The 19,420-nt window shown below is 50.1% G+C and overlaps 1 protein-coding gene across 1 annotated transcript; it reads right to left on the bottom strand.

Moving 5' to 3' along the window:
- Window positions 1-5,680: 5,680 nt before the first annotated feature.
- On the bottom strand, window positions 5,681-13,974 carry LOC125425118 (speriolin-like). The gene is made up of 3 exons (XM_048482644.1): window positions 13,845-13,974; window positions 7,414-7,553; window positions 5,681-6,244 (listed from the first exon to the last, which is right to left on the bottom strand). Exons 1-3 carry the CDS (start codon window positions 13,966-13,968, stop codon window positions 5,915-5,917), a joined length of 594 nt encoding a protein of 197 aa, XP_048338601.1. The 5' UTR covers window positions 13,969-13,974; the 3' UTR covers window positions 5,681-5,914.
- Between the last annotated feature and the right edge of the window lie 5,446 nt (window positions 13,975-19,420).

Here is a 19,420-nt window from a genome sequence, read left to right as displayed (position 1 = left end):
GGAGAGCCTGGTCAGTCGGCTGCTCTGGCAGGCACCGGTGGGCCAAGCTGCTTGCCCGGGAGCCCCCCAACCGTGGGCTTCGATCCGACCGGGCCTGCCCACCAGCCCCCCCTCCCCTCCCCTCCCCTCCCCTCCCCTGCGGAGCGACTAGCCTTCTATCCGACTGGATTCAAACATGGGCGCCATGGCCCCGGCCTCGCCCAGCTGGCTGCGGAGCATGCTCCTCATGTCCTGGTTCTCCATCAGCAGCTGCATGGTCTGTTTCAGCTCCTCATTCTCAACAGCCAGCTGCTGTATCTCCCTCCTCAGTTCATCGTGGGTGAGGTTTGACATGTTGGAAGGCTCAACTAGGAGAGACCGTGGCCCCCTCCTGCAGCCCAGCCGAGTGGCACCCAGCACCCAGGGAGGGGTTTCAAACTGCTCACGGCCTCCTCCTTCCAGCCACTGCGAGGCAGGCAGGCTGGACTGCCCAGGTGCCCTGGGAAGGGATTATGATGCAAGCCGGCAGGAGTGTGCTGTGGATCTCCTAGCAACAGGTAACGGTGGGGTGGTGGGAAAAGCTCCTAGACTCACACACAGTCATAGGATCATAGAGTTGGAAGGGACCACAAGGACCAGCCAATCCCCTGCCATGCAGGAAGATCCAATCAGAGCACTCCTGACAGATAGATGTCCAGCCTCGGTTTAAAAACCTCCCAAGAAGGAGACTCCACCACACTCCGAGGCAGTGCATTCCATGGTCAAACAGCACCCGTTCACACGAACTGTTGTCAAGCCAGCTGCCCCCACCCCATATCTGTGCATTTCAGCCTAAACACAGCATCTTACATTTATCTCTGTTGATATTCATTTTGATAGTTTTGGCCCAGCTCTCGAATCTGTCCAGGTCATTTTGAATTCTGACTCGGTCCTCTGGGGTATTAGCTACCCCTCCTAGTTCTGTCATCCAACTCACTGATAACAATACTGAATAGCACTGGGCCCAGGACAGAACCCTGTGGCACCGCCCCAGTCGCTTCTCTCCAGGATGAAAATGAGCCATTGATGAGCACTCTTTGTGTTTACAAATCCATCTACCAGTTGCATTGTCTAGTCCACATCTTTCCAGCTTATTTGCAAGAATACCATGGGGCATCTTGTCAAAAGTCTTACTAAAATCAAGGTATGCTACGTCCACAGCATTCCCTTCGTCTACCAAGCTTGTCACTCTATCAAAAAAAGAGGTAAGATTAGTCTGGCATGACTTGTTTTTCAGAAACCCATGCTGACTTTTTGTGATCACAGTATCCCCTTCTAAGTGCTGGCAGACCATCTGTTTAATTATCAGAATCTTCCCTGGTGTTCATGTCAGGCTGACTGGATGGTAATTATTAGGGTCCTCCTTTTTGAAGATGGGGATAACATTAGCCCTCCTCCAGTCCACTGGGGCTTCTCCTGTTCTCCAGGAGTTCTCAAAGATTATAGCAAGTGGTTCTGAGATTAGTTCTGCCAGTTCTTTTAATGCCCTGGAATGTAGTTCATCAGGCCCTGGAGATCAGAATTCATTTAAAGTAGCCAGGTGTTCCTGCACTACCTCTTTATTTTGTTGTGAATTTCTCCTGCTGTATCTTCTGTTTCATTTCCTTTTTGGGAAAAGACTGAGGAAAACAAGGTGTTAAGTTCTGCCTTTTCTCCATCCCCAGTTAGCATTTTGCCATCTTCTCCAAGCAGTGACTTTGTCAGATCTTTTTTTCTTCCTTTTGCTATGGACAGAACCCCAAAAAGCCCTTTTTTTGTTTTTAACATCTCTCGCAAGCCTTAGCTCATTGTGAGCTTTACCTCTTCTGACTTTCTCTCTACAACACCCTGGCTATTTGTTTGAATTCCTCTTTGAAGAAGAAGAAGAAGAAGAAGAAGAGTTTGGATTTCTATCCCCCCTTTCTCTCCTGCAGGAGACTCAAAGGGGCTGACAATCTCCTTGCCCTTCCCCCCTCACAACAAACACCCTGTGAGGTAGGTGGGGCTGAGAGAGCTCCAAGAAGCTGTGACTAGCCCAAGGTCACCCAGCTGGCGTGTGTGGGAGTGCCCAGGCTGATCTGAATTCCCCAGATAAGCCTCCACAGCTCAGGCGGCAGAGCTGGGAATCAAACCCGGTTCCTCCAGATTAGATACACGAGCTCTTAACCTCCTATGCCACTGCTGCTCCTTTGGTGGTTTTCCCCTTTTCCATTTCTTGTACATGTCCTTTTAAAATCTTAGCTCAGTTGAAACTTCTTTAGACAGCCATCCTGGTTTCCTGAGACACCCCCCATTTTTCCATCTCATTGGAACTATTTGAAATTGTGCCCTCAAGATCTCACTTTTAAGAAACTCCCAGCCATCATGCACTCCCTTCTCTTTTAGTATTCTTCACCACTGGATCACCCCCAGTCATTTCCTAAATTTACTGAAATCTGCTTTCTTAAAATATAGAATGTGTGTATGACTACGCTTAGTATCCCCTTTCCATTGTATAACAAACTCCAGGAGAACATGATCTCTCCCACCTAACGATCCTACCACTTCTACTCCACTAATCAGGTCATCATTATTGGTTAGGAGCAGATCTAAAATAGCCATTCCCCTCGTTGTTTCTTCTACCTTTTGGACCATGAAATTGTCTGCAAGACAGGTGAGAAATTTGTTGGACCTGATTGTCATGGAAGAGTTTGACACCCAACAAATATCCAAATAATTGAAATCTCCCATTACTACTACTTCTTTCCTTTCTGAAAGTTTGGTCATCTGTTCCAAGAATACACCACCCATCTCTTCAGACAGGCATGGATGTCTATAGTAGACCCTCACAATTAGATAAGTGCTGCTTCTCTCCCACTTACTTTTTAACCTAAATGCTCTCAACCGGGTTTGCAGGATTTAAGTCATGGACCGGCTCATAGCTATAATAATCTTTTATGTATAAGAACATAAGAACTAGCCTGCTGGATCAGACCAGAGTCCATCTAGTCCAGCTCTCTGCTACTCGCAGTGGCCCACCAGGTGCCTTTGGGAGCTCACAGGCAGGATGTGAAAGCAAGGGCCTTCTGCTGCTGCTGTTGCTCCCGAGCACCTGGTCTGCTAAGGCATTTACAATCTGAGATCAAGGAGGATTAAGATTGGTAGCCATAGATCGACTTCTCCTCCATAAATCTGTCCAAGCCCCTTTTAAAGCTATCCAGGTGAGTGGCCATCACCACCTCCTGTGGCAGCATATTCCCAACACCAATCACACGTTGCGTGAAGAAGTGTTTCCTTTTATTAGTCCTAATTCTTCCCCCCAGCATTTTCAATGAATGCCCCCTGGTTCTAGTATTGTGAGAAAGAGAGAAAAAGTTCTCTCTGTCAACATTTTCTACCCCATGCATAATTTTATAGACTTCAATCATATCCCCCCCTCAGACGTCTCCTCTCCAAACGAAAGAGTCCCAAACGCTGCAGCCTCTCCTCATAAGGAAGGTGCTCCAGTCCCTCAGTCATCCTCGTTGCCCTTCTCTGCACTTTTTCTATCTCTTCGATATCCTTTTTGAGATGTGGCGACCAGTATAATGCTCCTCCTCCTCCTTTCCTATTTGATCTGTTTCTCTGAAGTAAGTTATACCCTTCAATTCTTATGTTCCTGTCATGAGACTCATCCCACCAGATTTCAGTGATATCTATTATATCATATTTGTTTTGCTGTGTGAAGGGTTCAAGTTCATCTTTTTTATTTCCCATGCTCTGTGAATTGGTATGGAGACATTGAAGGACAGGGTACATTTCCTCTGGCTGCTTCTTATTTAATGTTCTTCCCTCTTGACCTATTCGCTCAGTTCTCTCTATAACAGGGATGGCCAACCTATGGCACTCCAGATGTTCATGGACTACAATTTCCATCAGCAATGGGAATTGTAGTCCATGAACATCTGGAGTGCCATAGGTTGGCCCCCCCTGCTCTATAACCTTTGGACGATCATCACTATCACTTGATAAACTCCCGCCTGTTTGAATACTGTCTCCCTCCCACACATAAATCAGTTTAAAGCCTTCCAGATCAGGTTTGTGAGCCTCCGGGCAAAGATGTTTCTTCCTACAGGCGTGAGGTGGAACCCATTCCTTGCCTGCAATCCCTCTTCATGAAACCACAGACCTGGGCCCAGGAACCCAAATCGTGTGGCATGCCTGAAACTGGGACAGGTTCAGATAGAATCCTATGCGGCACAAGCATTTGCTGGCCAACAAGGAACTTTATAAGGCTTAATGTGCATACACAATTGTGTGCATTCCTGAAAGGGTGGTGGTGTGTATGCATTCAACCTATGCTCCGCAGAATGCCCTGTCCTATTTGACCCCTGTGCAGACACCACGGATTTTGCTGACTTCGTGTAGGAGTGTGATAGAATGGCCAGTGGCGGTAGCAGCGGACTTCCTTATTTTTCACCTTGCCTGGAAGAAAACAAGGTTGCAACTTGAGCTATGGTGAGCTTCATTGATAACCGGATCCAAGAAGGGCTCAGGGGACTTGTTTGTTCCTTGAATGTTCCAGCCTTTGATGATAATTCAAATCTGTCAGTCCACTGCAGCCAAACATACACATGTCTCGTGTGACCGTAAAGACTAACAAGACTGTATCCACCATGAGCTTTCAAGGACTGGAGCCTGCAGTGGGAGGAACAAGCTCTAATGAAGGCCAGGCTGGGAAAAGGTATCGCAAGAGCCTTGTCTAGCCCCTCGCTAGCAGCAGTATCACTCAGCATGTTTGAAAAGGGAGACATTCAAAATAAGATGAATCTTAGACCAGCCATTCTCACCCAGGGTTCCCTGGTACCCTGGGGTGCCGTAAGCATGTCCCAGGGGTACCACGGCAACACTACCCTCCCCTCATTTTTGTGGTGTCTCCCACCGGTGCCAGCAAGGACATGGAGCTGGCCCATGGGGCAGGGCCTGCCACGAGGTCAGCAGCCACCCCCCCAGTGCTTCCCTTCACCCTGGGAGGGGAAGGTGGGGTGTGTGGCAAGCAGGGGCAATGGGAGGGGAAGGTGGAGGGTGGCGGCAGGGGTATCGTGAGATATGAAGAGTGAGGTCAAGGGTACCCTGACCTCGAAAAGGTTGGGAAACACTGATCTTAGATTCCAACCTTGCTGCCACTACCTCAAGGACTACCTTAAGGAAGGGTCTCCTGGCGTGTTAAAGATTGTCTCGGATGAAGTGGGCTCAAGTGCACAAAATATTGTCTGGGGTGAGAGCTTTGCTGGCATTTAAGGTGCCGCTGGAATCTGGTGGGGTCCTGGAGGGGGAGCTCAGGACTGTGCCACTGGCCACGTCTGTTACCTGGAATTCAGACCGTTGGTCTGCCAAGGTCAGTTCTGTTTACTCTGACCAGCAGCGGCTCCTTCAGGGCCTCAGCCTGAGGCCTTTCCCAACACCCAACAGAGCTGCTGGGGGGATGAATCTGAGAGCATCTGCATGCTCTGCCCTGCGCCACACACCCTTCCAAGCTGCCAGACTTCTGAGGGCAACTCTGGTTCTTCAGTGGGCTCCTCAGAAATGCTCTCTGCCTCCCCCGTGGTCCGGGGTGGCCTTTTTAGCCCTCCCCTCCCCCCCCCGGGCTGCAAGCCTAGTGCCGCCCCAAGCAGTGAGTTCTGGAACTGCTCGTTTTCAACTGGGCCTCTCTTTTTTGGTGGGTTTGGTTTGTGTTCTGGGTGACCACGGAACGCTGTGGTTGGGTCTGGCTGGAGCCCCATTCCACCCTGTTCCACCTTATCGAAGGCCACAACGGGGCTCCCTCCTATCGGCCCCCCTCCAAACAAAGGGACTCCGGGGGGACCCAGGAAGTACGGAGCATGAGGCGCTCTGGCCAGGCAATTTCGGGTGGTTTATTGCCCTTGCAGTGGGACACTCGTGCAGGGTGGTTGTGGGGTCACCAGATGAACATGGGCTTCCCGTCGTCCTGTGACAGCAGATGGAGGCAGTTCAGGAGCATCATGCAGTCAGCTCGGTTCTCCTCCGGAACCATCTGCTGGACGACGCTGCGCAGGTACTCCACACTGTTGTAGGCATCTGCCTCAAAGCCAGTCGAGTCTGGCCGCTCCCGAAGGATCCCGTAAGTGTTCACGATGTGTTCTATGAAACTGGGGTGGATGTTTGGGTCATAGCCCAGGGGCTTCAGCCGGGCCGAGAGGTTTTTGTATCGCTCCAGGTAGCTTGCACGTTGCTCATTGGTCAGCCCAGACTGGCTGTCGCTTGCACTCTGTGGGGAGAACAGAAGCTTTAGACTCGGGAGGTTTTGGGGGGACCCTCAAGCAGTGACAAAGGGAGGGGGAACTGCGCCCGGGTCATGAACTGCCTGCACACGCCCCTCGCCGCCCCCGACATGCTCCGCCCTGAAATGCCCCCAACATGCCCCTGACATGCCCCTGGCTCTGCCCCCATGTGACTGCAATGGCAGCGCCCGAGCGAACCACCCCATTGCAGCTGTGCCTCTGCCCTCAAGGGACCTCGCACCTTTGCCCCATCTTCAGTGCAGGTGAAGCTGCCCAAGAACCTCAGTTTTTCCTTCTATTGAATTTCCGAATTGTATCAGGTAAGCCAGGACATCCCAAGGATTCAGGGGTATTTTATTGTTATGGTAGATTTCACAGCTGCCAGATCTTTAGCTGGTTGTTGGCCTTCGTTACAATTCGAGCCCCACCCAGAGGCCTAGGAAGTTGTAATGTATCGGCGTAGTATTTGTGCAGATCCCAGCAGGGCTGCCTTCTGAATTTGACAGATGTTAATTTTGTCAATTCGAAGATGTTTCAAGTGCTGCCCCAGTGTTTTTGCGATGGCGCCCAGCGTGCCGATTACCACTGGGACGACCTCAGCTGGTTGTTGTTGTTGTTGTTGTTAACAACAACAACAATCATCATCATAATCATCATAATCATCATAATCAACATCATCATCATAATAATCATAATAATATCATATACCGCCCTCTCCTGGAGGGCTCAGGGCGGTGCACAACATGGATGTAACAAATAGAACCCAAGATAACTTAATCAGTCAACCATATATAAATATAGGCTCTATACATATTAAAATACTAAACCCATTAAAATATGCTCCGCCCAGTCTCGCTATGATAACTGGTTGTGGTGGGTTTTCCGGGCTGCGTGGCCGTGGTCTGGTGGATCTTGTTCCTAACGTTTCGCCTGCACCTGTGGCTGGCATCTTCAGAGGTGTATCACAGTGTGTTGGGTTGAGACTACAAAAAAAGTGCGGTTCAAATGCCCCCTCAACCACATGAAGTGCCTTGGATGGTCTTTGGCCAGTCACCCCCTTTTATCCTGGCCTACCTTGCAGGATTGTTGAGAGTCTACAACAGAGGAGAGAACCATGTGAACTGCTGGAAGGATGTGAAGCAAAAGCTCCCCTCACCTGGGCAAGTTTATCAGGAATATCCCTGACGTTGAAACCGTAGAGACGGACCCGGTCAGGAAAGATGACAGAGAGGATCCTGCGGTCCAATTGGAAGGCAATCTCCCCGACAATCCGCTGCATAGTCGCGTTTTTGGATTCTGAAAGAAAACGAACTCAATGCAGCAGTTGATAACCCCCCATGCCGCCCCCCCCCCCCCGGTAACCTTTCTGTTCAGGGTCTGTAAGCAGTGGTGGGATTCAGCCTATTTGCACCAGTTTGGTAGAACTGGTAGCTAGTTTTTTGTCTAGTTCAGAGAACTAGTTGTAATCCCTCCCTTCAGAACTGGTTGTTAGATTATTTGAATCCTACCACTGTCTATAAGTGCCCAGGGAGTGGATTTCTTGAGGATGGTAAAAGACAGTGGCATACTTCTGCCCGGGGACCTGGCAGAAGTAATCTCAGAACCATTTGCTATAATCTTTGAGAACTCCTGGAGAACAGGAGAAATCCCAGTGGACTGGAGGAGGGCTAATGTTATCCCCATCTTCAAAAAGGGGGGAAAGGAGAACCCTAATAATTACCATCCAGTCAGCCTGAAATGAACACCAGGGAAAATTCTGGAGCAAATCGTTAGACAGATGGTCTGCCAGCCCTTAGAAGGGAATACTGTGATCACAAAAAGTCAGCATGGGTTTCTGAAAAACAAGTCATGCCAAACTAATCCTACCTCTTTTTTTGAAAGAGTGACAAGCTTGGTAGATGAAGGGAATGCTGTGGGCATAGCATACCTTGATTTTAGTAAAGCTTTTGACAAGGTGCCCCATGATATTCTTGCAAGTGAGCTGGAAAGATGCAGACCTGGCGGGGCCATTTCAGGTGGTTAAAACTCTCCCAAATGATAATTATATGATTCAGGAAATGGAGAATGAAGGTTTGCAAAAAAAAATTTATGCAAGCAGACTAAAGCCTTGTTTTGACAGAGTGGGAGTGACTTTTGCCATGCCGGCTAGTTTGGAGACGGCAGAGCTAGAAGAATGGCATTTCGATATCTCAGCTGATATTAGCAGCATTCAGGTTTCTGAGAGTTTGACTAGAAAACAACAGGAGCAATTTATGGAGATGTTAGAGGGTTTTAAGCCTTTGTTTACCGTGTGGCTAGGGAAAAAGCATTCGATGTCTCATCATACTGACACTGGGGAGGCTGCCCCAATGAAGACGAATCCCTACCCATTAAATAACCACATTAAATTGGTAGTGGAAAAGGAGATTCAGCAGATGCTGAGGTGGGGTGATGTCAGAGCCGGCGGGCAGCTCCCAATATGTTGGTTGAAGAGAAAAGATTGGCCTCCAGAAAACCGGTTGTGTGTGGATTTTAGAAAAGTGAATGCAGTAACAGAGTTAAACCCTTATCCTACCCCACGTTTAGGTCAACTGGCTGACACACTCGCTAGTGCTAAGTTCATCAGTACACTCGATTGTTCTAAGGGTTATTGGCAGATTCCTTTGACTCCTGAGTCAGCTGAAAAAAACAGCCTTTGTGTGTAGCCTAGGTCACTTCCAGTTTAAGCACATGGCATTTGGACTCAATGGAGCAAGTAAATATTTTCAAAGGTTAATGGATCAGATGTTAGAGGGGTTCGATTCCAGTTTCGCCTATCAAGATGATGTGGCTGTTATGTCAGAGGACTGGCAAAGTCACGTAGCTCACTTGAAAATTGTGTTGCAGAGAACTCAAGATGCTGGCTTAACTTTGAGACCAGAGAAGTGTCAATTTGGCTGGAAGGAGGCCGTCTGTCTTGGGCATCAGGTTGGCAGTGGCCAGAGGAGACCTTTGGAGGCTTAGCGTGGAGGCTAGCGTGAAGGATTGGCCTGTTCCTATTACTTTCTTAGGCCTGTATGTTTTTACAGAAGATTTCTCCCAAATCTAGTGAGATTGCTGTTCCTTGACAGACATGTAGGAAAAGGGCAACAATTAAGGTTTTTTGGACTGAAAAGTGCCAGTAAGCTTTTGATGAAGGATTTTTTGGTTACAGCTCCTGTGCTGTTGGCACCAGATTTCTCAAAGCCCTTTGAAATGCACGTGGATGCTTCAGAGCGAGGCCTACGAGCTGCGTTGGTGCAGAAGGCCGAGGATCAAGAATATAATTCATAAGAACATAAGAACATAGGAACAAGCCAGCTGGATCAGACCAGAGTCCATTTAGTCCAGCTCTCTGCTACTCGCAGTGGCCCACCAGGTGCCTTGGGGAGCTCACATGCAGGATGTGAAAGCAATGGCCTTCTGCGGCTGTTGCTCCCGAGCACCTGGACTGTTAAGGCATTTGCAATCTCAGATCAAGGAGGATCAAGATTGGTAGCCATAAATCGACTTCTCCTCCATAAATCTGTCCAAGCCCCTTTTAAAGCTATCCAGGTTAGTGGCCACTGTTCAGTTGTTTTCTTGAGCAGGAAGTTGTTACCTAGAGAAGTAGTCTATTCTACCGCTGAAAAGGGATGTTTAGCCATAGTATGGGCAGTGAAGAAGCTTCATCCCAATTTAGTTGGCTCCAGATATGTAATCAGGTCTGATCACAACCTCCGGCTTTCTTCAATAAAATTAAAAATAGCAATGCTCAAATTTTGCGGTGGGCTTTGAGTCTTCAGGATTAAGACTTTGAAATTTTTCATATAAGAAGAAGAAGAGTTTGGATTTATATCCCCCCTTTCTCTCGTGCAAGGAGACTCAAAGGGGCTGACCATCTCCTTGCCCTTCCCCCCTCACAACAAACACCCTGTGAGGTGGGTGGGGCTGAGAAAACTCCGAGAAGCTGTGACTAGCCCAAGGTCACCCAGCTGGCGTGTGTGGGAGTGCACAAGCTAATCTGAATTCCCCAGATAAGCCTCCACAGCTCAAGCGGCAGAGCAGGGAATCAAACCTGGTTCCTCCAGATCAGAGTGCACCTGCTCTTAGCCACTACGCCACTGCTGCTCCTGAAAGGCAAAGATAACGTAGTCGCCAATGCCGTAAGTGGTTGTGGCTGATGATTGGTTTTCATTTTGGGAATATGATCTCTTAATGTTGATGTAATGAAATTTAGAACATGAGATTTCTCCTTTATGACCCTAACTCCTCAAACTGAAGCTGCTGGCAGCAAAGTCTACCTCATTGTATATATGTACAGGTAGGAAAATTGTATTAGATGTTTATTTTTATTATCCATGTGTATATATGATTTGTTTTAATTCTTTATGATTTGTAAATATGTGTTATCTGCTGAGAATTTTGTGCTCAAAAGTCCCCCCAAATTTCAGCTAAAGGCAGAGGTGGGATCCAAGCAGTTCTCACCACTTCTCTAGAAGTGGTTACTAATTTTTTCTGAGTGCCGAGAAGGGGTTCCTAAAGCAGCCTCCCTGCCCAATAGGGACTGGAGGTTTGTGTGTGCGGCGGCGCCACTGTTTGAATCCCACCACCATCGGAACCTGTTATTAAAATGTTTGGCTCCCACCACTGGCTAAAGGTGTGTGTGTGAAGAATGTGTACTTTGTTGAATGTCATATCGTGACTTAGCATAACAGCAGCCATTTTTACCAAGGATTTTTGTAAGAGTAAAAAGGGTCTCTCTAACCCTTATCAGGTTCAGCTGGCCGTTCCTGACGCCTAAATGTTTGATGGCCACGGAAGAGATAACTGGAGTCTGAATGCCAATGTTAACGCCTTAGTTTATGCTTCATGGCACCTGCTTTAGATAATGTTACCTCAAATTCGTTCAGCTGTGCTAATTAAGCAGAGGCCTTTTGATTGAAGGGTTTAGGCCTGTGGTGGCGAACCTTTTGGAGACCGAGTGCCCAAATTGCAACCCAAAACCCACTTATTTATCACAAAGTACCAACATGGCAATTTAATCTGAATATTGAGGTTTTAGTTTAGAAACGCGTTACTTGGGAGTAAGCTTGGTGAAGCAACCGTGCAACACTTCGAATGGGTGAATCATGACCCTAGGAGGGTTTACTCAGAAGCAAGCCCCATTGCCAGAAACCGAGCTTACTCCCAGGTAAACGATCGCGCCCAGGCCAGCCTAGATGTGCACGGACTCTGTGCACACGTGCCCACAGAAAGGGCTTTGAGTGCCACCTCTGGCACCCGTGCCAAAGGTTCGCCACCACTGGTTTAGGCCATGTGACACCTAGCCTTCCCTACAATGCTTAGATTATTCTTAGAAATCTTCCATCTTTACTTGGAATATTGGTTTGATTTGCTGCTTTGATGTCTTATACCTATTTCAAGAATGACTTATTTTGTTCCTGGCTAGATATTATTTTCATGCTTGCTTCCACGTAACAAAGGTGGCGCTACTATTAATTCTATGGACTTTATAATATTGGCTCTTTTTGTAATATTATTAGCAGCAGCGGTTTTTCAACTTCTTTTCTGCACTATCTGTGAATGCCGATATAGATATCGTTAACCTGCATTTTTTTAAAATAAATATAATTTTTATGCAAGTGAACTGTGCCTTTTTTGGTTCAGAAAATAACTCACACCTCATGGCACTAAAGGGAGGTGCCCTTTAAGTCTTGACATCCTTTTGTATTTCATAATCATTATTTCCACAAGTGTGCAATTTTTTTAAACTTTCCTCCCTTTGATCAGGATTGGACCCTCTACCAGCTGAACTGTCCCTCGTATGGCAGGAAGAAGCAAGCCTGCAATCACAAGCGCTGCAGCAGGTATCAAAGAGGAAGCTACCGAAGCTTTGGATTAGAAACTGGAACTATATGAAAAAATGACCCCATAAGTTATTGGTCCGCAAGCGGGTTCCACAGATTGGGTCCCATAGACCAGGGCTCTGCAACCTGCGGCTCTCCAGATGTTCACGAACTACAATTCCCATCCAGTCCCCTGGCAGAAATGCTGATGGGAATGTGGAATTCACTGAACATCGACCGCAGGCTCACTGGCTCTCGACTATAGGCCCATAAAACTTTGCTGGGAGTGATTTGCCCCTGGAGGGACATTCATCATGATCTTGCCCTATTATCAAATTGACTCTGTTCCGGATGCAGCTTTTCAGTGCTATAAACTCCCTCCATTGCATCTTCACTTTGGAAATATAACTAGGCAAGAAAGTTTGGAATAAAGGAGACAGTGGGGCTTTCGGAACCCACTCTACGCTTCTGCACAATGGCGGCTCGCGCTCTTATCAATTGCGCATCGCATCATTCCTGGCGCTCACCGGGGAGTTCCACGACCAAAGTAGCCAGCGGGGTCATCAAAAGGTGCCCGTTTCTTCAGGCGCCAGGAATGGCCAGCAGCGCTGAGGAAGGGTGGTCACAGAGCAGCAGCGTCCGGGCTGGCTCTTTACGTGGTTGCATGCCCGCCACTTGCAAGTGGGGGAGTGCCGCTGGACCCGATGCTACTTTCCGAGATTAAGCTGCGCAGCAGAGGTATGATGGGGGGGGGGGAAAACGCCGCGCGTTCTTGCCAAAATCCTTATCATTCCAAGCTGGAAAGTTGTAACCCTGCCACATATAAAACCTGCAGCTTCAGCAGTGGAGGAAATAATAGTATTTCTCAGGAAGCCACAGAATTTAAATCCAGCATCATTTGGACTGAACTTTTAGCATTTCATGGATGTTGACATCACATTCATTTATAACTGCTTGCACAATGTCCGTCATCATTTCTGCCTCCCTTTGTCTCTTTCTCTCCTCCCCTCGCCCCATCCTTTGTTTTTTCCTTGTCTTTCCCCCTTTTTCTGTTCATGACTCGCGGTTTCCTATTTAGGGGTGGCGGATAAAATGTCTGTGTGGAGAAATGGCTCCCCCCCCCCTTTCCTCTTCCCCTCTGTAACCAGGTATCATAGGCTCATTCCGCACATGCAAAATAATGCACTTTCAAACTGCTTTCAGTGCTCTTTGAAGCTGTGCGGAATAGCAAAATCCACTTGCAAACAGTTGTGAAAGTGGTTTGAAAAGCTGCCATTATTTTTCATTAATGCCGGAAGGGAGCCATAACTTTGGAGGGACTTAAGAAATTCCAGAAGCAACATCCAGGAAGAGCTACCTGACCTAAAGGGGGGGAAAGAGATATATCTTATTACCCAACCTGAGAGCCAAGGTCAAAGGGAGGGTTAGGGTCCTGGGATCTGATCGGTTTACCAGGGGAGTGGAGAGGCGGAAGTCTCTCTCTCTCAGGCTTTCCTGCCGGGACACAGAAGGGAGGTTCCTGGTTCCTGAGCTGGACGCTTCACTCCTCTGACTCAGCAACATGTCGAACAGGGAACGCATTTCCAGTCTCTGCTCCCCGAAACCCTCTGTCTGGTCTGGCGAGACCAAGAATGGAACCTGGGACTGTCTGCATGGAGAGCAAGTTCTCTGTGACCCATAACCCTTCCCCATGGCTGCATGTAGCATTTTGCACGCACGCACGCTGTACCCTTCGTTATACACACTTCCAGATCATCCTTACCTTTGGGTGGCTTGCTGGTGCCTACTCGGATGGACATGGCTTGCCGGTCAGCTCCTCTGTGTGACTTTGGGACTACTTCTGGTGCTTTTGGTGCTGCGAAATAGGGTCCCGCATCTCGCCGCATTCTCACAGGGGGGAAGTCAAAAGTCATTTGTCCTGGAGGGGTCAGCTGCAGAGGAGGAGGTCTGGCCCTTCTCACCGAAGATGCAGGTGACAGGATAGGAGTGGAAGCAAGTATTGGTGGGGGGAGGTTTGAAAGGTCTTCAAAAGCTGAGACGGGCCTCTGTGGAGAGGAGGGGTACATTTGTCCAAAACCGACGTTGGGGCCTAACAAGATGGGGGGTGCACTTAGTGGGCGGCTGACAAAAGGTTGGCTGGGTAGAAAATTGAGTGGGGCAGATTCTGTGAAGCCACGTCCGATAGGCCCCGGTGGGAGGAGTCTCTGCCCCAAGCCATCTGCAGGGCCGGGAACAACATATGCTTGGTCAGCCCCATCTGCATAGCTGGCGACAGTGAGAGGCTGCCCCATAGCAGCATCAGCACCTGCAAAGCTACCGGCAACGAACTGGGGGGGGCTCACAGCACTTGCGCACTTTGCAGAGGGAACCCACGGCAAAATACATGCTATCCATTAGGGAGAGGCGGGGAGAGAAGTGATTAGCCTGTGGAATGGCCAAAGACAGCGTTCACTCCTGACGCTCTGAAAGAGCCAAAAGGGCACTGGGCAGGATCCTGTTGGGGGCCAGAAAACTGAAACGCTGCACCGGGTGAAGTGACCGAGCCAGGCACCAATTGTGACAGCCGCAAGGGGCCGGACCTCCTGGAATCCTGTGAGGAGACAGAGTATGTGAAACCCCCAGACCCTGGAACAGGTGCATTTTGCTGGGCACCGGCAAAATACATGCTATCCATTGGGAGAGGAGCGGCTAGAGAGGCGAGTGTACTGTGGAATGGCCAAAGAGACAAGCCGTTCCTCTCTGGGCGGCTCTACAGAGAAGGAAAGCCAAAGGGGCACTGGGCAGGATCCTGTTGGCCAGAAAATTGAAACGCTGCACCGGGTGAAGTGACCGAACCAGGCACCAATTGTGCCAGCCGCAGGGGGCCGGAAGAAGACCTCCTGGAATCTTGTGCAGAGCTGAAGCCAGAAGCATCTTGTGACACCTGCATAGGGCTGGGGCAGTAGGGTGTCCAAGAGTAGGCGTTGACATTTGGGGGAGGTCCAACTGGTATTGGTACGTCTTGGCCAATAACAGGAAAGATGGGAAAGACATCCAAAGGTCCAAAAGAAATATTTGGAAGGCTGGCCTGGAGCTGGGTCGGGGAAGGGAGAGGAGGAGCAGGAGCCGGAGCAGGAGCAGGAATGTATTGGTTCACGTACATGGAGGCGAGAGCAGAAATATTTTCAAAGTTCAATTCGTCCAGGGAGGGGAGAGAACCAACAGGCTCAGGGCTTGTTGGGGCCCGGAAGACTTCTCTGGGAGAGAAGGAGAAAGCAGTCACATTCGAAGCTCTGCCTTGGTTCGGGTACTGGGCAGAGGGCAAAGGAATATGTTCAACCATTAGTCTCGGGGTGGGGGAGGGAGGCCCCAAGCAATCATTTCCAGAAAAAGGGCGCCCTTAAAGGCAGAGTCCCACTCCCGATAAGTGTTAAGGTTCCGGGCAGGAGGGAGACCAGCTGTAATCCCAGCTCGCGAGCGGCCCCTGGGGGGCACAGAGCACCTGCTCTGCAGCTGATGCCCTTGGCCCGAGGGGGAACATGCCAAGGAATTTCATTGTCAGAGGGAGGACTTGGATTTCAGAAGGCCGGGTAGAAGCCGGGAGCAGTAGTACCGGGAGAGCTGAACGGAGAGTCCAAATCTTCCAAGTTCAGGGAGGCGAGAGAAGACCAGCTGGTGTCAGGGGTGGGGAAAAGGAACCTCCCCCTTTTAGCAGCAGCGGCAGGGCTGAAAGGAGAGGCCAAGTCTGCCGCGTTCGGGGTGGAGAGGGAAGACCAGCTGGTGTCAGGGGTGGGGAAAAGGAACCGCCCCTTCTTAGGCGAAGTCTGGAGAGCGGGGGACAGAGGGATAGAGAGCAGGCCCCAGAGCGTCCCTGAGAGAGGACAGGTTCAAGAGCCAAAGAGACAGCCTCCCAATTGCTGACAGTTACTTGGCTTGGGGAATGCGGGAAGGGCCCCGGCAGAATTCTCCGAGAGAGCAACAAACCTTTGCCCTCTGGGAAAAACGAACCTCTGCCTTCTTGGAGAAATGGCTGGAGCGTAGGGCTCAAAACCAGACCACCTTCCTGCGGCCCCAGGGCCAGGTAAGACAAACGGAGGGCTTGCCGCACGGGGGGCAGCTCCAGGTAATACTGCTTGCGGGCCAGCAACAGGGATGGCCGGTGGATTGAAAGGCCTCCTAGGCAATGCAGCGGGGGCTGGGCTGAAGACAGAGCCAGCTTGGGACAATTGCATGGGGCTGGGAAGGGACCTCTCGTGGATGGAGGCAGGACCTGGAACGGGGGCAGGGAGGAAGACAGAACCAGCTTGGGACAATTGCGGACCGCTGGGGAAAGCCCCACGGAAGGAGAACTCCTGCCCGGGGCCAGACAGCACGGTTTTCCTTTGGATGCTTCTCGGGCTCAGTGCCGCTGCAGCGAGGGCTCTTTGTGGAGGAGTGGCGAATGAGAAGGGCTGTCCTGTGACGTTGCTGCTGAACCGAACGGCCTGGGGATATGTTTGGACAGGGGTGGAACTCCAGGAGCCATCTTGATCAGCAACTCCGGGGAAGAAGCCAGCACCTGCAAGAAGTAGAGAGGATTTCCACTGATGTCTGTTTTGCACTGAACCAAACCACATTTTATTTTAATAATAGTTTTTACAAAAAGGAACAACAAGACCAAACACACTGCATCACACAACGTAAAGTCACTTCATTTTTACTGCAGGTTTACTTGCTTCAATGCACACTTCCCAAGCATATTCCACCAGGTAGGGGCCAGGACAGAGCATGCCTTGGCCCGAGTTGAGGCCAGCCAGATAGGTTTGGTGCCAGGGATTTCCAGAAGGTTCTCCAAGAAGCGGGGGGACCTGGTTGGGCAACATGGGGAAAGGTTGTCCCTAAGGTATGTGGGTCCAAGACCACTCACAGTCTTAAAGGTCAGCACCAGAACCTCCTAGGACAGTGGTGGTGAACCTTTGGCACTCCAGATGTTATGGACTACAATTCCCATCAGCCCCTGCCAGCATGGCCAATTGGCCATGCTGGAAGGGGGGCTGATGACAGGAATATGTGTCCTTGGCTATCTGGAGATATAAGGATACTCCCTGAAACAGGACATGACCCAGAACTCAATAGGCAACCAGTGGAGATTATATAGGACCAGTGCAATATGGTCCTTGCTACACACCAACTGGAAGCCTGGTGGCTGCATGTTGAACAAGTTTCAGTTTCTGGATCAGGGTCAAGGGCAGGCCTGCATAGAGCGAGTTACAATAATCTAATCTGGAGGTGACCGTTGAGTGGATTACTGAGGCCAGGTCAGAACGAGAGCGATATGGGGCCAACTAACGAGCCTGGTGGAGATGGCAGGAAGCAGTCTGGGCCGCTTTGGCAACCTGAGCCTCCAAGGAAAGCTTCGAGCCCAGGACCGTGCCCAGGCTGCGAACCGACAAGGTCAGATGGGAGGCCTCGCCGTCCAGCCTAGGCAAATGAAAGCCAGCTGGCATCTCCCCCCGACCCACCCACAGAACCTCTGTCTTTGCTGGACTCAGTTTCCAACCAGCCATGGCTCCCAAACACTGCTGGAGAGCGTCAGGGGCCAAGTCTGGCCTGCCCGCCATCGTAAGGACCAGCTGGTTGTCATCTGCATATTGATGACACCGCAGCTCAAAGCTCTGGACCAGCTCAGCCAGGGGGTTGCGTATAGATGTTGAAAAGCATCGGGGAAAGGATCGCCCCCTGCCGTGCTTTACACTCAATGGGGTATCACCTCGAACTCTCCTCCCCTGACGTCACCTGTTGTCCCTGGTCCCAGAGAAACGAGTTGTCCCCTGTGCCCCGACATCAGCAAGGCAGTGGACCAAAAGGTCATGATCTATCGAACACCTCGGTGAGGTCTAGTAACACCAGCAGCACTGAACCGCCTCTGTCTAACTTGTGCCAGAGCTCACCCACAACAGCAACCAGAACCGTCTTGATCCCATGACCAGGGTGGAAGCCGGACCGGAATGGGTCCAACACTTTAGCATCTTCCAGGAACTTCTGGAGCCGAACCGCCACTGCGCTCTCAATTACCTTACCCAGGAAGGGAAGGTTTGGCGCTGGGTGGTAACTGGCCAGATCCAAAGGGTCTAAATTCGGTCTTTTAAGAAGGCGGCGGCCCACTGCCTCTTTCAGCTGACCTGGGATGACTCCTTGCTCAAGAGAGTCATTGACGAGACCCAACAGGTGGCTCCGTAGCTCCTCCCTACAAACTTTCACTGACCAGGAGGGGCCCGGGTCAAAAGGACAAGGGGTACAGCTTACAGCTGACAACCTCAGAGAAGCCCATCAACCTCACACGGATCAAGCGGGTTGAAATGGTCAAACCTAGGACTAAAAGACAGGCATGGGGCCTCCAGTTCCTTACAGAGGCGTAGCTAGGAAAAATGGAGCCTGGGGCCAAAATCTGAGATTTCTGCCCCCCGTATGGCCGCCCTCCCCCACCACTACCCAAAACAATTTTTTTGCACCAGGTCATCTCAAAGTCACCAACACATTATAGAACATGCCCCAACTCACAAATCTGAACACAGCAATGAACGCAGCAAAATGCTTTCAAAATGTTTAACAACTGTTATAACACTTTGAAGTATCATAAGTGTCATATGACCTAAAATGCTTTCAGAATGTTTTATTACTGCTGTGAAAACATTTTATGGGGCAATTTGGTACTTCCTCCCAAGGGTCAGCCCCTTCCTCCCACCCACCCCCCACCCCGCAAAGCTCGCTCGAGATGGAGTGCAAGGCACACAGCTCGTCCATCTGACTCGGAAAAGGGGGGAGAATTTCCAGGGTGGGGTTGGTGGATGGGGGATAAGCTGTATGTCACCCAAGAGCTCTGGGCAAAGGTGCTGGAGGGATGTATTGTTGAAGGCTTTCACGGCCGGAATCACTTGGGTGCTGTGTGGTTTCTGGGCTGTATGGCCGTGTTCTAGCAGCATTCTCTCCTGACGTTTCGCCTGCATCTGTGGCTGGCATCTTCAGAGGATTTGAAGATGCCAGATCTTCTGAAGATGCCAGCCACAGATGCAGGCAAAACGTCAGGAGAGAATGCTGCTAGAACACGGCCATGCAGCCCGGAAACCACATAGCACCCCAGTGCTGGAGGGATGTCACAATGTTAAATTGGCTGGGCACTTTGGGTTTGTCAAGACTTTGCACCTGGTTCGTAGACAATTCTGGTGGCACACTTTGAGCAAAGACGTAGAAGCTTATGTGAAAGAGTGCCCCACTTGCGCAACAGCCAAGTCCATCCCAGGGCGGCAACATGGACTGCTCCAGCTGTTGCGAACTCCCGCTGCCCTGTGGAAGGGGATCTCAATGGACGTCATCACTGAC

Source organism: Sphaerodactylus townsendi, unplaced genomic scaffold (assembly GCF_021028975.2).
Source record: "Sphaerodactylus townsendi isolate TG3544 unplaced genomic scaffold, MPM_Stown_v2.3 scaffold_19, whole genome shotgun sequence".
Lineage (NCBI taxonomy): Eukaryota > Metazoa > Chordata > Lepidosauria > Squamata > Sphaerodactylidae > Sphaerodactylus > Sphaerodactylus townsendi.
The sequence above is the reverse complement of the archived record's forward strand: the minus strand, read 5'-3'. Positions and strand labels throughout refer to the sequence as shown.

Bases quoted from the DNA above. Each gene is read 5' to 3' on its own strand.
- LOC125425118 (XM_048482644.1), bottom strand. From the start codon at position 13,968: ATGCGGCGAGATGCGGGACCCTATTTCGCAGCACCAAAAGCACCAGAA. The intron at 7,554-13,844 runs GTAAGGATGATC...GTTTTCTTTCAG, and splicing joins CACCAGCAAGCCACCCAAAG to AATCCAAAAACGCGACTATG. The intron at 6,245-7,413 runs GTGAGGGGAGCT...TTCTCCCCACAG, and splicing joins TTCCTGATAAACTTGCCCAG to AGTGCAAGCGACAGCCAGTC.